The sequence below is a fragment of the Sus scrofa genome, chromosome 14 (assembly GCF_054392235.1).
Source record: "Sus scrofa isolate SSC_HxYL_T2T_F1_AM1 chromosome 14, Sscrofa_HxYL_maternal_Yorkshire_Landrace_v2.0, whole genome shotgun sequence".
NCBI lineage: Eukaryota > Metazoa > Chordata > Mammalia > Artiodactyla > Suidae > Sus > Sus scrofa.
Window position 1 is genome coordinate 84,895,171 of NC_139396.1, and position 25,353 is coordinate 84,920,523.

Consider the following 25,353-nt stretch of genomic DNA (forward strand, 5'->3'; position numbering starts at 1 on the left):
CATTAGAATGTATAAGCAACGAGGTCTTACTGTATACCATCAGGAACTATATTCAATCTCTTGGGATAGACCACAATGGAAGATAATATAAGAAAAGGAGTGTATATATGTGTATGACTGGGTCACTCTGCTGTACAGCAGAAATTGGCACAACACTGTAAATCAACTGTAATTTTTAAAAATGTAAGAAACAAAACAAACAAAAAAACCTCTGTGGTTCCTTAACAGGTACTTATTCAAATGTGTACTGAATACTTTCTACAGTGCCAGGGATGGTTCTAGCTGTGGGACTACAGTGGAAAACAAAACAAATCATCACTCAGGGGAAAAACAGAGAGGAAGAGAAAGATGAAGAGAAAAGACGAAGAACGTTCTAGGTTTTTGCGAAGTCAATGCGGATTCCTTCCTACTTCCTACCTTCTATTGTAATAACAGACAATCAAATCAATAAGCCTAAGAGCCCCACAAAATACATACTCTCCTCTGAGAAGATTCTGCTGTGCCCTGACCACCTTCATCCTCCTGGGATATCTGCCTGATTCCCATTTTATTTATAGCCTATCTTAGTCAGTTCCAGCTGATGTACATAAATACCACTGACTGAGTGGCTTAAACAACCAAGATTTATTTCTCACAGTTCCAGGGGCTGAGAAGTCCAAGATGAAGGCTCCAGGAAGGTGGCTTCTTCCTGGTTTGCTGATGGATGCCTTTTGCTACACCTTACATGGCAGAGGGAGAGGAGGCAAGCCCTCTTTTGTCTCTTCTTCCAGGAACACTAATCCATTTTCCAAAGGCTCCAGCTCCAAATACCATCACATTAAAGATTAAGGTTTCAACATATGAATTTTGGGGTATGCATATGCAGTCCATATCATATGCTGTAGATCCTGGGGGTCCCCCTCAAATCCTATCCTCTGATGACTTTAAGCCACATCAAAACCTTGTCCCTCTCCTCTGGATTCTGCTCTCATTCTGTGTGTTTAATCCTGTACAGCCTATTGCACAGTATATGTAGGATCTGTATGCTTAGCTTACATCCTCAAGTTAAAATGTAAGCAAGCACCCCAAGGAAGGAGATCTGTGTCTTGCATTTCTTTCAGTCTCTGAAAGTGTTTCACCACCATATAAATTATCGGTTGATTCATTCAGATAGTCACCACATGTCCATTGAGCACCAGTGCCTGATGCTGAAAATCAGTCGTTTGTGGATTTGGTAAACTAAACACACACACACACACACACACACACACACACACACACACACACACACTTCCACAGCATAAAAACTAAATCTCTGTACTGAAACACCCATGTCTCATTGCTCACATGCTCATTTCTGTAACTGGAAGGAGGCTAAGGGAGTTTGGCCTAGGGAAGGGCCTTGAACAGCTGTTTTACTGAATAAATCAGAAACTGCCAAACACTAACAGCAGCTTGCATTTGTAGTATGTAAACTTCTCAAACTGCTTTTCCATCCATTAGCATAATTTATCAAGTATGTTTCTTAAATAAGGGCATCAAAATACTTGGAAAGAATCTGAGTTTTACATATTATTATGATGATGTTTATAATAATGTTATAATATTATAATTCTTATAAGCCTGTCTACATTATTATTATGTCTGTTTTTCATAGCTGATGGTCATGTAAAATTCAACCCAGAATTTGTCTTACAAATTCTAAACAAATGAAAACTTTAGGTCTTCCTGTAGAATACTGAACTCCACCCAAGGACTGAATAAAACACAACATCAGACAAGGGTGTTTCACAGCTTTCAACACTGGGCTCCGATTCTGTTTCTAAATTAACAAGGGACATGTGTCTTTCATCTTGTTGACCAGTGAACATTCTTTATTTAACGACCTTGTGGAAGCATCACACCACTCCCATCTTTAAAGCATATGGTCTGTTTGGGGCTTTTTTTTTTTTTTTTTTTCCTTTTGAGGGAGGTTGTAGAAAGCAGCAGAAGGAGGAAGAGAAATAATGTTATCTCAGAAACCAGAAATGCCTGGATGGATTTTAATTTCACAGAAACTTACTTTAGAAAGAATTTTATAACTGGAATTAAAATAAACTGATGTGACGATGAAATACTATGGACTAAGCGAACTCAAATTTAAAATAACAGGAGTGAGAAAGCAAACCCTGACAAGAAAATTAGTCTAAGCTCCATAAAGATAATACACATTGAAAATAGTGGTATTTTGTGAATACCAACATTCACTTGCATCATGGTTTTGTCCATTTTAACAGTAGTCAAAAGATGCTAAGACTTTGATGCTAGCTTCCCTTGGTAATACCCCTAGACTTTAGAGGATCCCACAAAGGTGCAAAACATCAGCCCCCCTCAAAAGATCTCTATCTACAACATTAGTACAAATCAACACCACCTCTCTAGAAGCCAAGAGTTGTGTTATCAAAGGCCACACAAGCAACCTCTATGTCTAATTTCTCAATGAACTCAGACTGAGAAACTAGGATTGTTTATCTCAAGTTTTTTATCAGATTCTTCAGCCACAGGTAGAATATGAAAAGCTTTTGCAAAGAAGGGGTCCCATTTAGAAAGGATGTTTCCTTCTACATAGTAAGATCAGATGATACATGTTGACTGAACTGAATAATCCAAGTAAAGGTAACTAATGAAAAAGTTCTTACATGGACCCGAGAGAAGTCTAAGGATCTACTGGACCCAAATACTTATAGTAGCACCACTCCCACTAAGGAAGTTTTAAATTTGGAAACCCAGCAATTAGCTGGAATGAAGAAAGAGCTTTCCATCTAGAACAATTGGACTCAAAAGCATTTGGAGCTTGATAGATATCTGGTGTCTCAAAACCCAAAAGTCATAGCTCCCGGCTCCAAATTAGTTTCCATAGAGCTTCAAGATATAGGAAACCCTTCAAGATACAGGAATCCTGGAGACAGGATTCCACCAGGTGAATAATGATAAGAATAATGGAAGAAAGCCCTTAAGAAGCAGTTCTACAGATCAGGTCCCTTCCTCAAGTTAAAGTATCTACCAGCTCTCCATTGCCTACACTGTGCTTTTTTACCTGGGTCCAGTCCCCCAGGATAGGAATGGCTGGCATTAGGTGCTGTGCCAGGGGGATGCAAACTCACAAGATACCTGCTGACATAAAAGCTTCATTATGAGCTCATTCTCCATAATATCACACAGGGGTTGTCAATAAATACTTGTTGAATGATGAGCTATTAACATGGCATAGATTCTTGGGACATCAAATTTAAGTGAAGATTTGGGGAGGAAAAAAAAGTCGGCTTCTTTCAAAACAACTATATTAATAACCTGAAGCATTCTTATGACTTTTTCAGATGGCAAGTATCCACCAGTCAAGATTCTTAGCTTCAGACAGTAAAAGCAAACTCTAATTTAAACAAAGAATGAATTCATTGGGAAGCTTACAAAATAATGCAACAGGCTGGAGAACCAGACATGGGTTCTGGTCTGGGCTCAGAAGACCAAAACTGGGCTCGGAACTGGCCCAACACGAACATTTCTGCCACCACTGAGCACCCTGCATCTCCGATGCCACTATTAAAACCATTGTGTTATTATTATGTTTTTTGGATACACTCGCAGCATGAGGATGTTCCTAGGCCAGGGATGGAACCCATGCCACAGCAGTGACCCTAGCCGCTGCAGTGACAATGCCAGATTCTTAACCTGCTGAGCAACCAGGGGACACCAATTTTATTTTTTAAAGAAAAATTAGATAATATGTTTTATCAAACTCTATCACAACATTGTCAAGAGCACCTTTATTTCAGCAATACTTAAAGGTTAGGGATATGGGAATATCTGGATTGAACAACAGTGGATCCTGTAGCATGCAATGCTCACACACACTAGAACAGGCACCACCACCACAACCACCTTGCATAGCCCTGGTTTTGCCTCCTGCTGCATTGGCTCCCACCCCAGGTTCTGCCCATGTCCTCATTGAAAGGGAGGCTGGAGAAGCAAATACTGGCATTTTCAGCTTCTAGAATGAAAAAAAAAAAAAAAAAAAAAAGATTCTGCTTTTTTTTCCCTTCTGTGGGAAATGCTCCAAACCCAAGAGCAGAGTTCAAAGGCTGGGCAGCCAAAATAGAATGACAAATATCCCCTATAGGGAGATTTCAAAGAAACTCCCTCTTATGGTAAAAGCTCAGTCTTCTGTGGTTAGGACTCAGAAAGTTAGAAAAATGTTTGAGAAGCACCAGAAGAGGAGAACTCCTTAGGATGGAATCCAAGGCCGTTACAACCCAGTCCCTGCAAACTGCTCCAGTCCTAGTCTCCATCACCCCACCCTTCACATACCCTACAGTCCAGGGATAACAAATTAGGTAGCAGCTTTTTTTTTTTAAGGGCCACACCTGCAGCAAATGGAAGTTCTAGGAGTTGAATAGAAGCTGCAGCTCTCGGACTATATACCAGAGCCACAGCAATGCCACATCCGAGCCACGTCTGAGACCTATGCCAAAGCTTGTGGCAATGCTGGATCCTTAACCCACTAAGCAAGGCCAGGGATCAAACCCACATCCTTAACCAACACTATGCTGGGTTCTTAACCCAGCGAGCCACAATGGGAACACCGGGTAGCAGCTCTTAAACTGCCATCATCACTCATGTTGTGTTCCCTTAAGTCAGAAATCTCCCTCCACCTACAAATTTTTTCCTACTTAATTCCTACTGCACACATTGGACAAGAAATCACCCTTCCTATGAACCTTTCCACATAACCCCATCTTTGTGATACCTTAACACTTTATACATATGTCCATTGTTGAAAGAAGAGCTCCACACTCACTATCTGAACAAAAAGCGGAATTGATAGCTTGCTGAGCAGGGGACAGCTGTGCCTGAACAGACCTTCTTTCTGAGCAAAACAGAGAGAGCTGATCTTATGTAGCATTTGGAGACCCTTGGATTTCAGGGGCTAGGAGACTTCCAAAGGCTGGAATGCTCAGGCATTTAGCCGACCCTGAGGTGCAGAAGCAAAGCTAGAGTGAGAAAAGGGTGGATTTGCTGATTAGCAGCCTGGCAATCACCAGGGTGAAATTCTTGTTGACTGCCTTTACAATGGGTGTGTTCCCAGGATTGGGGGCTGCTGGTGTTGATTAGCTGGTTTATAGAAGCATGTGTGATGCAGTGATCAATCAGTTTAAACAAATGTAAAACAGGTTTTGATGGCCACAGAACAGTTAGTCTTTTTGTAAAAGGATAGGAACTTTTCATTCTCATTATTGCAGCAATATATTAGGATATAATAACCATAGTGACAGCTGGCATTCTAATATATATTGAGCTTTTATTACATACCAGGCTTTCCAGTCACTGCTTTACAAGGATTATCTCACTTAAGCCTTAAACAACCTTAATGGGAGGAAGGACACTATCAGCCACCATTTCAGCTGTGGGTAATCTCAGGTGCCTCACAGGAATCCAAGTCCAAACAATGACAAAAGAGGCTGCACCTCACCCAGGGCTCAATGGATGCTCCACTGTTCCTGTCATCATCTCCCCAGTAACAGTACATCCACCTCAAGCAAAGTAGCCCCACAACTACCCTGGATCAAGTCCTCACATGCAGAGGCACCCTCAATGCCTGCTGTTACAGGAAGAAAGAGAAGGTCCTAAATCACTGTATGCATTCACAACCTGAGGTTAAGGTCAAGAAGCTCTGCATCTTGCCATTCAACCACGGCCAAAGTTGATGGTAAAAACACCACCCAGTACAAACTGTCAACAACATCTGTGCTTTCAAGAAAGCCAGGCTTTAAGATAATATGCTCAACCTGGTTTTGAACTACTTTGTGGCCAATTCTCCATTGATGCAACCACTAAAGGATAAGTCGGCCATATGCCTCAGCTTCCCCAAGGTGGCAAGGTTCCAGGGACTCAGAACAGACAGCGAGAGCTGTTACAGGAATGCGACCACTGAGATCTTACTCCTTTCTACTCATGTGCAAATGCCCAGACAGAACTGCCCCCATTACACATCTAAAGAAAAGCACCCCCTGCTGCCTGAAAAAAAATCAAGTCGTCTGAAGCATACCACATGGCATTAAAGCCACAGCACTCACCTGTCATTAATTACAAAGATATGCCATTAAAATATCTCTAGTTCCCTCCTCCTACTCCTCAGGAAGTGCCAGGAAATCCCTGTGCAATTGATTCTTTTATTAAGAATGACATATTTTTCTTATCCCAACAGGTAAGAGGAATGTTGGATTCCTTCTTTATTTTTTTTCTTTATACAGCCACACACTGTGGCATATGGAAATTCCCAGGCTAGAGGTTGAACTGGACTTGGAGCTGCAGGCCTACACCACGGCCATGGCAACACCGGATCCAAGCTACATCTGTGAACTATGCTGCAGCTTGCAGCAACAACAGATCCTTAACCCACTCAGAGAGGCCAGAGATTGAATCCACATCGTCACAGACACTGTGTTAGGTTCTTAACCTGCTGAGCCACAAGAGGAACCCCTCCCTCCTTTTCTTGAGTCCCAGCAGATCTTAACCTCCCAGGCCCTGGACACATTCGTAATCTATGATGACTTATTTGGTGTCTATATTGAAGGACCCAAATAGGACAAATCCATCCCCCAATTGATAAAAAATATAAATCAATTTTAAGACAACCCTAAGCAGTACCTAATAATACCATTAGGTCAGTCATTCCATTTTTGTGGTCTTGAGCAAGTTACTTAACTTCTCTGTGCCTCAGTGTCCTCATCTGTAAAAAGGAATGAGTACTAGTACCCCCACAGGGTTGTTATGAGAATGAAATGAATTATTATATAAATACATGATTTATTATTTACTAAATATCATATACATATTACATATGAAATTATTGTCATAAAGCACTCATGACCAGGCTGTGCCCATGGTGACTGTAGTTAATAACATAGTGTTGCAGTTCCCACTGTGGCGCAGTTGGTTAAGAATCCAAATTCAGCAACTCAGGTCACTACGGGGGAGTGGGTTCAATCCCTGGCCTGGAACATGGGTTAAAGGATTGGGCATTGCTGCAGTCATGGCATTTAGGTTGTAGCTTTGGCATTTAGGTCACAGATGCAACTTGGATTCAATCCCTGGCCCAGAAACTTCCATATGCCAAGGATGTGGCCACCAAGAGAAAAAACAAAATCATGGAGGAATTCCCAAGTAGATCAGTGGGTTAAGAATCTGGAATTGTTACTGCAGTGGCTCAGGTTGCTGCTGTGGCAAGGGTTTGATCCCTGGCCTGGGACCTTCCATACACCATAGGTATGGCCCAAAACAAAAAAGTTAAAAACACATGGAACTGACACAGTTCTCAGCAACTGTGTGAGTAGTGAGCACTTGAGTGTACATCCAAAAACGTCCAGTTACCCCACTGTTGCATGTGATGAATTGCTTGCCCCCTTGCTCCAACCACCTTCCCTTGGCCTGAGTTCAGTTTGGTTCGGCTCTAACAGGATCTGGGGCCGATTCTGTCCTCTGTCAAAGGAAAGGAAGGTCAGTGTAGGTAATGTGGCAACAGATGTGTCCTGCTGCGGCTGCCACTCTGAGGTTTTATTCCAAGTATCTGCCTTGTTCCTGTCACCCAATCCCAGCCTGGGGCCCACTGTATGGACACTCTGTACCCATGTCTCTGCCCTGCCAGTCTGCTCATCCTCCTGGGTTGGCATCCCATCCAGCTCTGGCCAGTTTCCCTGGAGCATGAGGAGCAGCCTATGTATGGTCTAACTTCAGGAAACCCCTTATGTCCATTTCCTAGGGCTTCTGTAAAAATTAACTCAGTGGTGTAAAAAGGCAAATACTTATTCTCTGACAGCTGTGGAGGCCAGAAGTCCAAAATCAAGGTGTTGGAGTTCTCTCGTGGCACAGCAGGTTAAGGATCCAGCATTGTCACTGCAGCTTGGATCGCTGCTGTGGCATGGGTTTGATCCCTGGCCTAGGAACGTCCACACACTGCAGATGTGGCCAAAAGAAAAAAAAAAAAATACTCTAGGCCAAAAGAAAAAAAAAAAAACCCTAGTCAAGAACAAAACGTGTTCAGAGCTACAGCACTGCTATAAGACACTATAATAAATCTTAGAAGTATCATTTTAGAAACTTTAATCAAATAATGAAATTTTCAAAGACAGGAAGATAAGGCTCAAGCAGAGTTCCAGCTACTGCATTTTCTGATTTAAAAAAAAAATCATTTAAAATAGTCTCTGCAAAGACTTTCATTGTTCTGTAAATTAGAATTTTATCTCCATTGCTGAGATTAGAACCCCGTCTCTTTCCTAGTGTGAGCTCTCTGCCTACTTCATGCCCATCCCATATCTGCCTGCCTTTTGGGGGACTGTCTGCCTGAACCCCCTCCTTGCCTCTAAACCCTGAAGAGCCAAGACTGCATCAGCCAAAGTAGAGCTCACCAGATTCTTGCCCTGTAGACAGCCCAAAGACAGCTCTAATTCTTATTCTTCCAGACTCCTGATCACGTGGAGAAACAATCACTTGGTTCCCATCCTCTTTTTAGTACAAGGTAGAAGAGAGGTAGAGATTTAATAGGGGTTACATCTTGTTTATTTTTTTTCTCTATTTCTGCCTTAATGTTTCATATTGGTAGGGAGGATGATAGCAGTCAAAGTTTTTATAAGTAGCCAGTTAAAAAACAAGACATGTATACATCAGAATACTACTCAGCCGTAAAAAAGAACGAACCAATGTCACTTGAGGTTGCAAACCAATGCCATTTGCATGGTGGCAACTAAAGATTCTCATACTAAGTGAAGTAAGTCAGAAAAATAAAGACAAACACCATATGGTATCACTTATATGTGGAATATAAAGTATGGCACAGATGAACCTACCCACAAAACAGAAACGGACTCAGAGACATAGAGAACAGACTTATGGATGCCAAGGTGGAGGGGAGGGAGTGGGATGTACTGGGAGTTTGGGGTTAGTAGATGCAAACTATTACATTTAAAATGGATGGACCATGGGGTCCTGCTGTATAGCACAGGGAACTATATCTAATCTCTTGGGATAGAACTTGATTGGGGGGGGGAATGGCATGAGAAAAAGAAAAAGAATGTGTGTGTATTTGTGTGTGTGTGTGTGAGACTGGGTCACTTTGCTTTACAGCAGAAATTGGCACAACTGTGTAAATCAATCATATTTTATTTTAAAAAATAAATTTAAAAAATAAAAATTTTAAAGGAGCCTTAAATCCTGCATTTTCTTTAGAGCTGCACTAATTCAGTCTTCTGTTCAGTCCTCTTGTCTCTCAGAGGAAGCAATATTTAGACAAGGCTCTCCTGGTTTCATAATCAAATATCAGTTTCAATTCAACTGAGAAGACAGCAAGCAACAGGGAATGACGTAAGGAAGAGGTGGTGATGGAGGCTAGGGCCCTCCTCTACCTCCTCTAGATCCACAAGCACACCATTCAAGGATTTTCCCCCTGGCATCTTTTAAATCTGGTAAGTCATACCTTCAGTACAGTGAATGCGTTCTGGATTAAAACATACTAAAAGCCAACCCCTTACCTGCTGGCAGATGGATAAAGAGAGCTTTAAACCTTGACAGTATCCCTTTGATCACCGACGGTTAGTTACGGCTGAAAAGTCGGAAATTCTAACATTGGGATGACCTTTCCTACTGGAAATTTCCCTGGCACAGAGCAACACTACCAAGCCAAGCAATCAGAATGTTGTAGTCCAGCATGTTAAGGAACAAAAGAAGCAGATCTGAACACCCATATTCCTGCAAGAAATCCCCTAACAGTGACTACGACTTATTAAGCAGTAAAGTTTCAGAAGGCTCAGTTATTAAATTTTTTTTTAAAGATTCATAACAAAACCAAGCAGGGTTTAGTTGGGTGGGAAGGCAAAGTGCCACCATTGACTCAGACCACCAGTCACCTGTGTCAGGAGTCAGTCAACCACACAATAAAAGAATGCCTAAGCTTTGTTTTCAAGGGAAGGCCATTCTTGCTTGAGGCACTAGCCTCAGTCCAGAGCAGCAATTTTCAAGGCAGCATTCCTCTGTCTGGCTGCTTATCTTCAGCAGGATTAATGCTCAAAACACCAGTGCCCTTGTTCTGTCTGTGTTTGACATCAATTATGTTGTTTTTGGTTGTTTTAGGTTCAAAGTCAGCATTTCTTTTTTTCTAATTTTTAAAATTTTTAAATTTTTTATTATAGTTGATTTACAATGTCTGTCAATTTCTGCCATACAGCAAAGTGACCCAGTTATACCCATATACACATTCTTTTTCTCACATTATCCTTCATCATGCTCCATCACAGTGATCAGATATAATTCCCAGTTTTATACAGCAGGATCTCATTGCTTATCCTCTTCAAATGCCATAGTTTGCATCTACTAACCCCAAACTCACAGTCCAGCCTTTCGATTGACTTGATGACAGCCCCTGTTCACAGCAAGGAGGGTCCAGTGGGATAATCTGCAGGCTTCAAGGGCAGATTTTCAAACTTTTTAGTACTTCTATCCGGTTTTTAAGGCTTTATCATCCCAAGAGAGTAGACTGCTTTTCCCAGAATTTTTCAAGCTGTTTGGATGCTGGCAATGTAAAATTGCTATAAGCCTCAATATTCTGGACAGGCTGACTTCCCTTCCTATGCCTGTTTGAACTATCCTGGAAAGACCCAACTAAAAAAAAATATTTCCCAAGCCTGAGGCTCTCAGGCTACAGGGGTACAATTAGTTACTTCTACCTTGGAAGAGAAGGTGAGTGAGGTCAAATGCCTAGGCCATTCATTCTTGAAAAGGTTACCATATTTAGTAACTAAAATTTCAAAATGTCCAGTTAAATCTGCATTTCAGATGAACAATAACCTTGTAATATGAGTATGTTCCATGTAGGCACTTGCTTGTACAAAACTCCCATTCCTGTTCCAAGCCATATCTACATGAGACCTACTTATACTAGCAAATTATCCACTGTTTATCTGAAATGCAAATTTAACTGGATATCCCATATTTTATCTGGCAATGACCTCTCTTGCAAAATATGCATTCTGAAATTGCAGGCTTGAGGTTGATATGTTATGTCTTGGTCCCAAAGTGATGTTTAACCATGTTTGATAAAGTTTAGATTGGCAATCCTTAGTTACCCAAAATGTCAGTTCATTATGTTTCCGCTCTCCAGACTTCCCAAACAGCTTCACTTCCAAGCTCCAAAACAGGCTAAGTCCTTGTTAAGCTGTTTTCTTTGCCTAAAGAACACCCTGCTCTTGGATAAATATCACCAAGTACATGAGGATGTGAATTTGCATATCTGTGTGTATTCAGAAACCCAGCTCTCACAGCTGACAGTGTCCCCCTTGTCAAATCCATTTTCTATAGGAAAGATTATTCAGGGATCAAATTTAAAAATGCCTCTTAATCATAGTACCATGGGTTGCACATAACCCAAAGTCACTACAATCTTCAGGCAAGACTTAAACCACAATTGTCCCTAAATGACATACAATTGATGAACTCCGAAGTTTCATTTGGCAATAGAGAAAAAAAAATCAATAACTGAACATACCTCTTTTTTTCTGATACTAATGAAGAAGGTGTTTAACTGAAAGGGTGCTTATATAAAACTGCAATTCCTGTTCAAAACAATAATATAATGCCATGTATCTCCTTTAGTAAATTAGCCTAATTAATGTTTTTTTCTTCTAGTCCTTGACATTAAGAACATTAATACATTATAATTTTGAAGGACTGGATGAGAAAAAAGGTCAACTAACTTCCTCTTGCTATAGGTGACATGCTACTCTAAGATGCAGAAGTCATTAGTGCTGCTGGCCAGTGTCTTAATCTCCCTCTGGGGACATGGTGCAGCATTAGACTTCCTTGTCCCTGTGTTTTGAAATTGTGGTTACAGGGGAAACACATGACCAACTCTGGCCAATTAGTAGAGAATGGAAATACTACGTATGGCTTCAGGCCTAAATCTTCTAATTATTGGTTCAGAATCCTCCAGAGCTCTCTTTTCTTTCTGATTCAAAACCAGCACATTCAAGATTGACACTGTTTGGTTCATCTGGGTCCTTAATTGACTGCCATGAACAGACACTTCCTAGTGACCAATGATGTTTATAGAACATGTACAAGAAATGCACTTTTGTTGGTTTAAACAACTAAGGTTTTGGATTATTTGTTATTGCGGCAGAGCCCAGCCTAGCCTAACTCAGGGGACATGGAATTATTGAAGCTTAGTGTATTTCCAGCCAAGTAAGTTTATAAAACATTTATTCAATTTTTTAAGCCCCCAACACATGTTGAACCATTAGGGTTATACAAATTACAGGTAAATACAAATCATAACTCTTAAAGTAAATACAAATTATAATCTCTGTTTTATAGATGGAACACTAACACAATGAGCTAGTAAATAAATGCTTAAAGTCACACATAAAGTAAGTGGCTGAGAAGAAATTTGAGGCCATATCCAGCAGGAACTATAGAGCATGCTTTCTACCACCTCATTATACTACCATTCAACCATAGCTCTGGAAGTTATTGAAGTTATTAAATTCTCTATAGTAGAGGGAGCAAGTCTTAGAACCCCATGGAAGGGCAGCAGGTACCAACAGGACAATGGTGTTCCATGGATGATTTACTCCTCTTTCTATATTCTGGTAGGTCTTGCCTCTGGGCTAAATTTATAGGGCTACATGTCTAGTATCAGAAACCATCTTTGGAACTATGTAGGGGAAATCAGAGATTCTTTAAATCAGAATTTCTTTATATATGTGAAGGATAACTTTGTACAGATAAATAAGGATAAGAAAGATAACAAGGCAAGTTTAAGAGCCATTCTATGTGGGAATCATCTCTGCTAAGTGTAAGTAGAGATGAGTTCTGGCTATCTTCCACTGCTATACTCAGAAGAACCAATACCATCTTCATTTTTTTAAGGGTAATTCTTCAGTAATGTCCATCATAGATGGAATATCAATTAGATAATGTGGCCTTAAGCACTATAGTGCCAATATTTCAAATGTTCCATTGCTCATAAACTTGTCTCCAACCAGTTACTTGAACATAAACTCTTTTTGAGTGACAATTGTTTAAAAAATTTTGAGATTCAATGCCCAAATGAGGTACCTCACTTAATTTTAAGATTCCTACATGTCAGTATGACGCTGAATGTAGTTATTTATTTGAAAAGAAGCAATAAAGTTATATTACAAACATTCCAGATTCCTTCCTAAAGATATCTTTCATCATCAGCTTAATCACTAAGAACAGGTTGGCTGTTATTTTGAAGAGAAGTATCAGAATCTGATATACCATGAGATACAGATAAATCCAAACACTGACTCAGATGGTCTCACTTTCAAAGACCCCCTCTCTCACTCTATCCCTCTGAATTTCAACCATTTACTCTCAGTGGAGTGATGTGGAACCTGGAAAAAAAAAAAAATCCACAGGACCATGGTTTTTTTGTTTTTGTTTTTGTCTTTTTGCCATTTCTAGGGTCGCTCCCGCGGCATATGGAGGTTCCCAGGCTAGGGATCGAATCGGAGTTGTAGCCGCCGGCCTACGCCAGAGCCACAGCAATGCAAGATCCGAGGCGCGTCTGCAACAACCTACACCACAGCTCACGGCAACGCCGGATCGTCAACCCACTGAGCAAGGGCAACGCCGGATCGTCAACCCACTGAGCAAGGGCAGGGACCGAACCGGCAACCTCATGGTTCCTAGTCGGATTCGCTAACCACTGCGCCACGACAGGAACTCCCAGAGAGCCATGTTTTGAACTGACCAGTAACAAGTTTTCTCATAGATCCATACCTTAACAGGAATTGAAGTAAAACATCTTCACTGGAGCTGCACAATCACATGAGAGAAATAATGTAACGCAAACTAATGTGTCAAAAAACTTATCTAAGACCAATTGTTAGAATCACAGTAAATTCATGCTTTTGACACGCTGCAAAATACAAGCCCTCAAAGGCATATTCAGAACGTAAAAGTCTTCCCTTCACTGAAAAGCAAGTGAAATTCTATTTGAAGTCCACTCATTTTAGATTTCCAGGGTTCTCAATTTCAAAGTCAATCAGCTGTAGGTTTCTATCATTTGCACTAGCTAAGTGGTTCAATCATATACTAAGAACAATGTAAAGTAGAATTATAATTAGAAACAGAGTCTTAGTTCCTTTTGGAGTAAAAAAAATGACCCAGAATTAGGTACTGATTTTCTTTAAAATTCAGAGTATAACAGTAAGAATAAGGACTATACTTTACTATAGTAAATAAAGTTAGGTTATTTTGCCTAAAAGTGTTCAGGGGCTTTTTATTTCTGCAGAAAGATAAAAATACAATTTTCACAATCAGACCTGGATCTCTTTCCAGCCTTTTAACACATCTACCAGAGCCAAGTGGAAGAAACCTGATGCCAATGTATGTACACCAGACCGAACAGCTGGTCTCCCTAAGGAAATGGATTGGCATCACGATCACAGTACACAGCTCACTGCAGAAAAACTCTCCAAAAAAAATTCAGTTAAAAAAACTAGCAGAAAAAAATATATGTATATATATTATACACACACACACATACATACATCTCCAGTAGAAAAGAGTTCCCTGGTGGCCTAATGGTTAAGGATTCAACATTGTCACTGCTGTGGCTCAGGTTCAGTCTGGCCCAGGAACTTCTGTGTGCCATGGGTATGGTTTAAAAAAAAAAAAAAAAAAAAACCTCTCCATAAGCCTCCTTTTTCTCTTCTGCTAAAATAGCCACAAGGGTACAGTGGGAAAATAAAATAAAAAATAAAATAAAATAAAATAGCCACAAGGAGGACAGAAGCATGGTGCAGAGCCTGCTGCCAGCTGGTAGGAAATGAAGATGGTAAAATTTGATTCACCAATGCTAACTCTAAATGCCTTCTGGAGATCCAGTTCAAGAAGGCGGTTCTGTTAGTCAAGTCTATTCATTGCCACATCGGGGATTAATATGATAGAAATACAGACTTGAATTTTTCACCAAGTATTAGAGTACATAAAATCTATTGTCTTTTTAAATACCAGGATATGCTCATTTTAATCAGTACAGAAATGTTGATAAATAGGGATTTTTTTAATTAAATGGTAGGTTTCTACATTTTTAAGTAATCGGGAAAGTGTGACTATAAAAAGTTAATGTGAGACAAATCGTTCCAGAAAATAGTAGAAACTGTACGCAAATCAAGAGAGACCAATCAAGACTGATAATCACACACATATTAAACATGTAGAAAACATACGTATTACGGGGTCTCACAATCAATTCCAAAGTTTCTCAAGATGAAGAATTACCTAAATATTCTAAAGAGGAGAGATGAAACCCCCAGAGCTCATTGTTAATCATGAGATAAGGCAGATATATTTTTATTGAGATATAACTGACATAATATTATAACATACTGAATTGATATATGTGATATTACAAAATGGTCACCAAAATAATTCTAGGTAACATTCATTCACTACGCATGGTTATAATTTTTTTCTCTTGTGATGAGAACTTTTAAGATATATTCTCTTAGCAACTTTCAAATATACAATAGAGTATGTTAATTACAGTCACCAAGCTGTATACTACATCCCCAGGACTTATTTCTCTTATATCTGTAAGTCTGTATCTTTTGACCACCTTCACCCATTTCACCCACTCCCCATGTATTGTACAATTTTTCACAAAATATTAGAACATGTATAATCTATTGCCTTAATCAGTTCTCCTCCCTAAAAAGAGTGTTTGCTATTTAATAATACATTCTACAGGATAGAAAGTTGTTAATTGGACTCTACTTTGACAAGAAGTCTCTGCTTAGCAAAAACTCACAAGTCTTGTTTTAACTTCAAGTTCATCATATCAATAAACTCTAATATTAGAGTTATTAGTTCCCTGTGTTATACAGTAAATCATCTTGTTCATCTATTTTATATATGGTTGTGTGTATTTGTTAATTCCATACTCCTAGTTTATCCTTCCCCACTTCCCCTTTGGTAACCCTAAGTTTGTTTTCTATGTCTGTGAGTCTGTTTCTGTTTCATAAGTTAATTTGTATTATTATTTTTTTTTAGATTCCATATATTTGTCTCTCTGTTTTACTTCACTTAGTATGATAATCTCTAGGTCCATCCATGTTGCTGCAAATGACATTATTTCATTCTTTTTTACGGCTGAGTAGCATTCCATTTTATAAATATACCACATTTTATTTATCATTCATCTGTTGATGGACATTTAGCTTGCTTCCATGTCTTGGCTGTTGTAAATAGTGCTACCATGGTCACTGGGGTGAATGTACCTTTACAAATTAAATTTTTTCTCTTTTCCAGATATATGCCCAACAGTGGTACTACTGATCATACAGTAACTCTATTTTTAGTTTTTAAGGAAACTCCATATCATTCTCTATAGTGGCTACACCAATTTATATTCTCACCAAAAGTGTAGGAGGAGTCCCTTTTCTCCACACTTTCTCCAGCTATTATTTTTTGTAGATTTTTAAAAATTAGAAGTATAGTTATTATTTATAGAGTTTTTAATGATGGCCATTCTGAACAGTGTGAGGTGATACCTCACAGTGGTTTTGACTTGCATCTCTAATAATTAGTGATGATGAACATCTTTTCACATGCTTATTGCCTATCTGTATGCCTTCTTTGGAGAAATGTCTATTTAGATTGACCACTTTTTAATTGGATTGGTTTTTCTTTTTTATATTGAGTTGCATGAGGTGTTTGTGTATTTTGGAAATTAATCCCTTGTGAGTTGTGTTGAATCGTTTGCAAATATTTTCTTTCAGCCTGTAGGTTGTCTTTTCATTTTGTTTATGGTTTCCTTTGCTCTGCAAAAGCTTATAAGTTTGATTAGGTCCCATTTGTCTGTTTTTGCTTTTATTTCTCCTGAATTGGGAGACAGATCTAAGAAAATATTTTTATGATTTACATCGGGAATGTTTTGCCTATGTTTTATTCTAGGAGTGTTATGGTGCCATGGCTTATATTTAAGTCTTTAAGCCATTTTCAGTTTATTTTTGTGCCTGGTATGAGAGAGTGTTGTCATTTCATTCATTTATATGCAGATGTACAGATTTCCCAACACCACCTGCTGAAGAGACTGTCCTTTCTCCATCACATATTCTTGCCTCCTTTGTTAAATACTAATTGATCATAGGTGCATGGGTTTATTTTAGGGCTCTTTATTCTGTTCCACTGATCCATACATTTGTTTTTGTGCCAATAGCACTCTCTTTCGATTACTGTAGCTTTGTGGTATTTTCAAAAGTCTGGGAGGGTTATATCTCCAGCTTTTTTATTTTCCCTCAGGATTCCTTTGGCAATTCTGGGTCTTTTATGGTTCCATATATGTTTTAGGATTATTTGTTCTAGCTCTGTGAAAAATATCATGAGTAATTTGATAGGGATCACATTAAATCTGTAAATTGCTTTGTGTAGTATGTATATTTATAACAAAATTAATTTTTCCAATCCAAGGGCATGAGATATCTTTTCATTTCCTTGAATCATCTTTAATTTCTTTTACCAATGTTCTATAGTTCTCACCATACAGATAGGTCTTTCACCTCTTTGTTTAGGTTTATTTCTAGGTATTTTTTAATGTGATTTTAAATGAAGTTTTTTTTTTTTTTTACTTTATTTTCTGATATTTCATTGTTAGGGTAAGAAATGCAATAGATTTCTATACATTATTCTTGTATCCTGCTGTCTTGCCGAGTTCATTTATCAGTTTTAATAGTTTTTGTGTGGAATTTTTAGGGGTTTCTATACAGAGTATCACATCATCTGCATACAACGACAGTTTTACCTCCTCCTTCCCAATTTGGATACTTTTAATTTATTTTTCTTGTATGATTTCTGTGGCTAGGATTTCCAATACTACGTTGTATAGAAGTGAGAGTTGGTACCCCTGTGTTGTTCCAGAATTTAGCAGGAAGGCTCAGCTTCTCATTGTTCAGTATTATGTTGGCTGTGGGTTTGTCATAAATGAGTTTTATTATGCTGAGATATTAAATATCTTAACCTCTTTGAGGACATTCTTGCATTTCCTTCTTGGTTCCTGGACTTTTATAGAATCAGCAAATATATCCAAAGCACTCCTCTTTTAAATAATCACATTCATACATATAGACAAAACCTCAGATTTTGCTACTCTGTGGACTAAAGTTAAGTTGCTCAAAGTAGGATTGAATCTCAGCCTCTATAAATGGAATTTCTGATTCTAACTTTGGAGTTGTTCAGAAAGGTAAGAAAGCTTAAAACTTCCAGTGGTTCCTATCTGGCCCCTTCTCCCTTGCCCACACCCTCATTCCCAACCTGGTTAGGATCATACTGAAGATCCACTCAGGGATCCTAAATATAAACTTTGTGAACAGAGAACCCAGAAGTGGCAACAGCTAAACCTTCAGCTTCAAAAGGGTTACTTCTAAGTTATAAAGTTGTGCCCATAGGGTCTTCACAGATACTTTTGGTCAGTGATGATCTCATACAGACCAGTTAGAACTGTGTTTTGATGATGGCAACAAGCATCAGGCAGGATTTGAGCCATAAACTCAAGTTCCCCCAAATAAATCCGGCTTTATGAACAGAACTATTCTCTCCACCATGGTGCATGGGAAATGTAGTTAACAGGTCATTTACCCTTTGGTCAAAATTCTTATGAGTAATGTAGATGGACCTAGAGATTATCATACCAAGCAAAGTCAGTTAAAGACAAATATATGATATCACTTACATGTAGAATTAAAGAAAAAAAATGATACAGGAGTTTCCACTGTGACATAGCAGGTTAAGGATCCAGTGCTATCTCTGTCAATCCCCAGTCTGGTGCAGTGGTGTGGTGTAGGTTTCAGCTGCAGCTCTGATTCAGTCTTTGGCCCAGGAACTCCCACATGCCCCAGGTGAAGCCAAAAAAATATCAAAATAAATAAATGAAATGATACAAATGAACTTACTTACAAAGTAGAAATGGACTCACAGATATAGAAAACAAATTCATGGTTGCCAAAGGGGAAGGTGGGGTGGACAAGTCAGGAATTTGAGATTAATAGATACACACCAATGTATATAAAATAAACAAGCATCTACTATATAGCACAGGGAACAACAGTATCTTGTTATAACCTACAATAGAAAAGAATCTGAAAAAGAGTATACGTATACGTTTAACTGACTCACTTTTCTGTATACCTGAAACATTGTAAGTCAACTATATTTAAATATAAAGAAAGAAAGAAAGAAAGAAAAATTGGGGGAAAAAAAAACTTTTATGAAACACATAGTCCTATTAGACTCGTATATTTGTTCCAGTTTGGTGAATCTTTGCCTGATGATATTAGACAGCAATACTGTAATATTATCAATGATAATTGTGGTTATTATTTAAAACACTGACTTATCCAGATCCCTACTTCTTTCATGTGAATCTAGCATCATCCAGGCCAGTGGTTTTCAGTCAGGGATGCACAACAGACTTCTCTGTGGTGTTTTATAATATAGATGTCTAAGAGCCACACCAGACTTAATGAATGTTTTACCTGATATTCTTGGCATCTTCTTTTAGGATAATTATGCCATATTTTTCATCTGTAAGAATTACATTCCTCCATTTTTGTAAAACCAGAAATAAATTCCCTGACTTCTTTAAAAATAGGCTTATTTATTACCCTTTGAGACACTCTAACTTGGGGGGAATGATTTTATTACGCTGTTTTTCATGCCACATTGTGCACCATTTTTATTATGAATTGTCTTCACATTTGAAAATTATTAGTAGTAAATTAACCAAAATCACTTTCGGTTTCTGTCATCTAAAGATGTTCATTTTCCTCAGATATTGTCTGAAGGTTCTCCTATCAGCTTCAGGCCAGAGTTTGTGTATTCAACAAAGAATGCACTTAAGAGTCCCATGGTAAAGGCTCAGATATTTTAAATAACTGACTTTTCAAAGAATAGACTCTTGGGTTATAGGTGTCTGATGACACCAGTGGGCTGAGTCAAGACCTGCAGAACTTTAGTCAAGAAGCAGACAACTTCATGTCACTGCTAACCTAAAATCAAGTGGAACAAGCATTAATTACACAAAACTGAATGGACTGATAACGGAAATCTTACAGTGGTTATCTGATTGGAATATTGTTGTCTTAACATTCTGTCTTTTGGATCTATAAGAAAGACCTTTCTCTTTCTACATCAACTATTAATTACTCATTTAATTTAGTAGATTTTTACACTAGTTTTCTTTTTATTATCTTCTGTATTCTTGATGCTCTGGCATTTGGGGCCTCAGTGACTAGGAACAGATTGCATCTCGGTGGGGGGGGGCGGATAATCAATTCTTAGGGACAGCAAACATATCAAATAAATTGGAGTGTGCCTTTCATATGCAAACTAACCAATTCTGAGCCCATACTCTGAACCACCTCCTCTATCTGTCTCATATTCTCCAAAAGGCAATTTTCCTCTGCCTCATTCCAGGACCAGTTACCAGATCAGTAGAGAGAATCCCTATATCTCAGTGTCCACTGAAATTATTCAAACCATCCAATTCTAAGCCTGTTTACTCTCACTTGCCTTGCCTTTTCAATTAAAAACCACAATAAAGCCCCTTGCCCTATCCTCCTCCCGAACAACCTTGGTGCTTCCCCATGTGGCCCAGCATGACAAGGCATTGCCACCCCCACAACCCCTACCTAAGAACAGTGAGTAGGAAGCTTTCCAAATAGTAGTCATTTTCTGATCTATTAGCCTCATCATAACTGAATGTTAATAAAAACCTGTATTTAAAAACCATTCTGTTTATATAAACTGAAATGACATATTTTAAAATGATATCTGAGTCTTACTAATAGCCCGAGTTCAGAAATTCATACCAAATATCCTTACTTTCAATGGCAATAAGGCTATTTCATCTATTCAATAACAATGTCTTCCTTTTTACCAAGATATAATTGGAGAAATATGTTATGTAACTAATGTTTCACCTAGATCATCATATTGAGACTGATGCTCCTTGGATAAGGTACAACAGGCCAATTTTAAGGAACTAATGTGACTTAATCATGGAGTCAATGCCTACAAAGGCCTCCTAGGATAATTAGTTTGCTAGCTAGTTTACAGGGTCCAACCTAGAGGCAGTAAGTCAGGAACCTAAAGTTATTTTGGGGACCTTTAGAAGAAAGGAATTCACCCAAATATATAAATACTGCAGGCGAAATAAGGAGGAAGGAATTTCTTGAACTTGGTTTCTTGCCTTAATGCAAATAATAGAGGCATTAAAAGTCCAATCTGAGATTTCTTATGAAAACCTCCAGAAAGAAGTGAATTTTGTAATTATTCAAAACTATATGGCCCTAGATTTTGCAAAGCATATGTAAGAGGACCTCTATGGTAAACTAACACTCTTGCTATGCCCGGATAAATACTAAGACCAAACCTAATGAGACTAGTCTTATCTTGTGATTAAGGTTAATCTTTCGTTGAGATCATCATGATCACAAGGAATAAGGAAGGAGGGAGGAAAAGAAGGCAAGGAAAAACAAAAGACATTGAAATTGAGTAGATGTCCTATAGATACCTACAGATATTATAAGTTTTGCCGATTTTGAGAGCATTTACAAATTTATTTCAGCACTCCTTATCACACTATAAATGTGTGATACTTTGCATTCTTTTTTGAACTGGTTATAATAGCTTATTGGTTCCCTCATTAATTCATGATTTAAATAAAATCTTTGATTCTTATTTGTGTAAGAGTCAAGATTTTATTCACTTTTGAAATGAATTTATAATTAAATGAAGATATAATGCTTACATTTTATAACATTTTATACCATTATATATTTTACCTATATATTTAAAATTATATATCATTTTACAAATAATACATATGTAGTATATAATATTTTATATGATTATGGTAATATTATATATATGATTACATTTTTCCAGTTTCGAGTTGTTCAGTGAATAATACGGAGGGACTGAGATCCAAAGACAGACAAGAAAGATTAACTCACTGACCTCAAGGAACTTAAATCCTAGTGGAGCTAGAATTCACTCAAATGATTTGTCTAGCTTATGTGACAAATATCACAAGCTTTAAGGCACAGAAGAAAAATACATATAAAATTTTCTCCAAAGTAATCCTTTCAACATAACTAATTACCGTTTAACAACATATGTCACCAAAGGAAAAAAATTCCAGAGTGAAGTAACAGGTTTTATACAAAAATTAGGGTATGAGTGGTATAAGGAGGTAAGTAAATCACTAGACTCATACCTGAATGCTCTGGGTACCTCTTTGTTAGAAACACTGTCTTTTATGGAAAAGACATTCCACTCAAATTCTTCCAAATCTGACTCAGGTTATGTAATCCCTCTGAACCTTCATTTTTCCATTTGTACAAAAAGATAATAATGCCATTCCATAGGATCATTGTAAACATGGTACATGCCTTGGATACAGTAAATGCTTAAACAAGTTTTAGCTGATTTTATTTATATTATTATTTAAATATGCTCAGTTCTTGGTGAATACTCAACCAAGATTAAGTATATCTCTCCAAAAAAAAAATGGGAAGAATGAAATCTGTTTCAAATTTGTCTAAAATATGGAAGGCCTAAAATAAAAGTATCAAAGTTTTCTTAGTCATTAGGGAAAAAAATCTCATTGTGTACACAGAGATATTAGGAATGGACTGGAAAGTTTACCTGCAGTCCAGGATTCCTATGTCATATTATCAGCCAGGATTCTACCAGCATATCCTTCTTCTGAAATCTTCCTGTATATGAGCAACATGTTGGGAATTACATGCCCCATTAGCCCCTTATTACAGGTAATGACTGTGTCATTTCTATGAGGCCAGACTATAGGATGACAAGAAAGAGGGCATTTTAGGAAAGACAGCCAGTCACCCCAAGCCCATGATGTCACGGGTGACCTTTAATAGGAGATTCAAGGTCAGAACCTCCCCAGAACCAGTCAGACTCTGCAGGCAGCCTTTGGGTACCTATGCCCTCTTCAGCACCACACTCCTAACCAAACAAGTGTTGGGTACATTCAGTCATAGCCAGGGTCTCAAGTTTATCATAATGTATATGCTATTTTACACTTAATCTTTCTCTGCAACTCAACTTAGTTTAAACTAGTCACAGCACAGTTTCATGAATGCATAGGGCATTTCATCTCATTGCAAAATTAACTAAGAGGTCACAATGCCAAAAAAAAAAAAAAGAAGAAGAAGAAGAAGAAGAAGAAAGAAATGAGATAAAAATCACAAGGCATATAAGAAAACTACAAGGTCAAATAAACTGCCCAGCCAAAGTCATTATAGCAAGAAGATCACCTGGTGCCCATTTGCTAAATAAGACTTAAAATTATTATATAATTAACCTACCTACACCTAGAACCTCCCACATTATTTTATTTTATTTTACTGCTTTTTAGGGCTGCACCTGCAGCATATGGAAGTTCCCAGATTAGGGTTGAATCGATGCTACAGCCACAGGTCTACACCACAGCCACAGTGACATATGATCTGAGCCACATCTGTGACCTACACAACAGCTCACAGGGCAACAGCGTGTCCTTAACACACTGAGCAATGGGAGGGATCAAACCCATATACTCATGGATACCAGCTGGATTTGTTTTCATTGTGTCACAATGGGAATTCCCCACATGATTTTTAAAGTTCACAGTTAAGCATTAAGAAAAAAGCCAAGGACACATTAATGAAGCACCTATGTCCCCAAAACTCTGTTAGGTGCATGACAAGTATAGTCTTAATGTTGGGGCCACTAACCTCCCAGTAAGATTAAAATGGATTATTTTCAGTTAATCTCTTTTAAAAGCACCCAAAATGATTTGAGGGGTTTTAAGATTTTTAAAAATCACATTCTTTGATACATCCATCTACAACAAGAAAAGTAAAATAAAAAATAATTTGTGTGTGTGTGTGTGTGTGTGTGTGTGTGTGTGTATACACACAGTATTACTTGAATCAAGTTGGAAAGATGATCATTCATATATTTAAATACTTACTGACCTTAAAGAACCAGCTACTAAACACACACAGCAGACAAACAGGCACATACAGGCTTGAAAGTTTTTTCAAAGCCATTAAACTGCAGCTAAGAAGCATGGCTCTGGATAAACACAGGATTTTTGATTTTATGAGAAAAATCTCCAAGTTTGGGACAAGAGCTACATGCCCTGGATAAGTGAAGATAAGTGGAGATCCTCCTCCACTCTCCCCTGCAAAGGATGATCCAAATCAATGATGTCAAAGTCTAGCATGAGAGAATACTGGTTTGAAAGGGCGCTAAAAGCGCAGCCTGCTTGCTCAGAGCACGCCGCTATTAACCCAAGGGAGCATGCATGCACCCCAGGGTATTGGTGCGGGATGCAAAGACAAGTCACGCAAACCTCCACCTGCAGAATAACCTGCCCAGACCGACCCACCGACGGTCACCTGAACTGTGCCCTGGCCCGGGAAGCACTGGTCTAGGCAAACGCCTGAGGGAGTGGAGCCTCGCTACCTGACTTTCTCCGTGGCTCCTCCCGTTCTCCGCCTTGAAGATGGACTTGGGCTTCCGGGACTTGAAGTTGCCCATGCTGGATCGCAGCACGTCAGCCGCGGAGTCCTCTAGCGGAGCCCCGGCGTCGGGGTAATTTTCTTTATTGTCTTCATCTCTAAAACAAGAAAGACCCAACTTAGAAAGCACCAAAAAGCCTATAATAAACTGCCCTGGGAAGGAGAGGCTGGAGATCCCCATTGCTATTCTATTTTCCCAGTACTTGGAAAATTTTAGCAGACTTTTTTTTTTTTTTTAAGTGTAGACTTCGTTTTGAAGGAACTGAATGTCACTGTTTGGATCACCCCACATTCCCTTCCAGTCTTTGCTAGTGATACATAATTTTTTGTCATTGTAGCTTTGCCCTGTCATATTTATTTTTAATTTTTCACCTCAAGATGGTTTCCCATGTCATATTTTTCCACTCACAATAATCATCTGAGATAGTCTGCTCAGCTATTGTCATCCCAGTATATAGACTAAGACTCTAAACCCCAGAGATTAAATAAAATGCTGAATAGAAGGGCTAACTCACCCAGACTTGCAGTGCTCAACTGGGTCTCCAGTCTCTAGGGCACATGTCTTTGTTTCAAGGCATGATGTTTCCTCCTCACTGACAAGTCTTTAAGCATCTCCTTACAATTTTCAGACACATTTAAAAGTCTAACTGGGGTCTATTTTAATAGGATACATACTTCCTCAATAGAAGATAATACAAGGGTCAAATTTTACCTAACCAAGCCATCC

The 25,353-nt window shown here is 38.5% G+C and overlaps 1 protein-coding gene across 12 annotated transcripts in view; it reads right to left on the reverse strand.

Annotated features, from left to right (window-relative positions):
* The window catches only part of FAM13C (family with sequence similarity 13 member C), a 131,367-nt gene that overhangs the window by 95,936 nt on the left and 10,078 nt on the right, over positions 1–25,353 (reverse strand). For all 12 annotated transcript variants that reach the window (XR_014827950.1, XR_014827949.1, XM_084996998.1 and 9 more), the window contains one exon: positions 24,571–24,724. Coding sequence is in view for 3 of the 12 variants with exons in the window: in XM_013983265.3 (XP_013838719.1) it covers positions 24,571–24,724 (154 nt within the window). In the remaining 9 variants the exon portion in view is untranslated. The remainder of the gene's footprint in view (positions 1–24,570; positions 24,725–25,353) is intronic.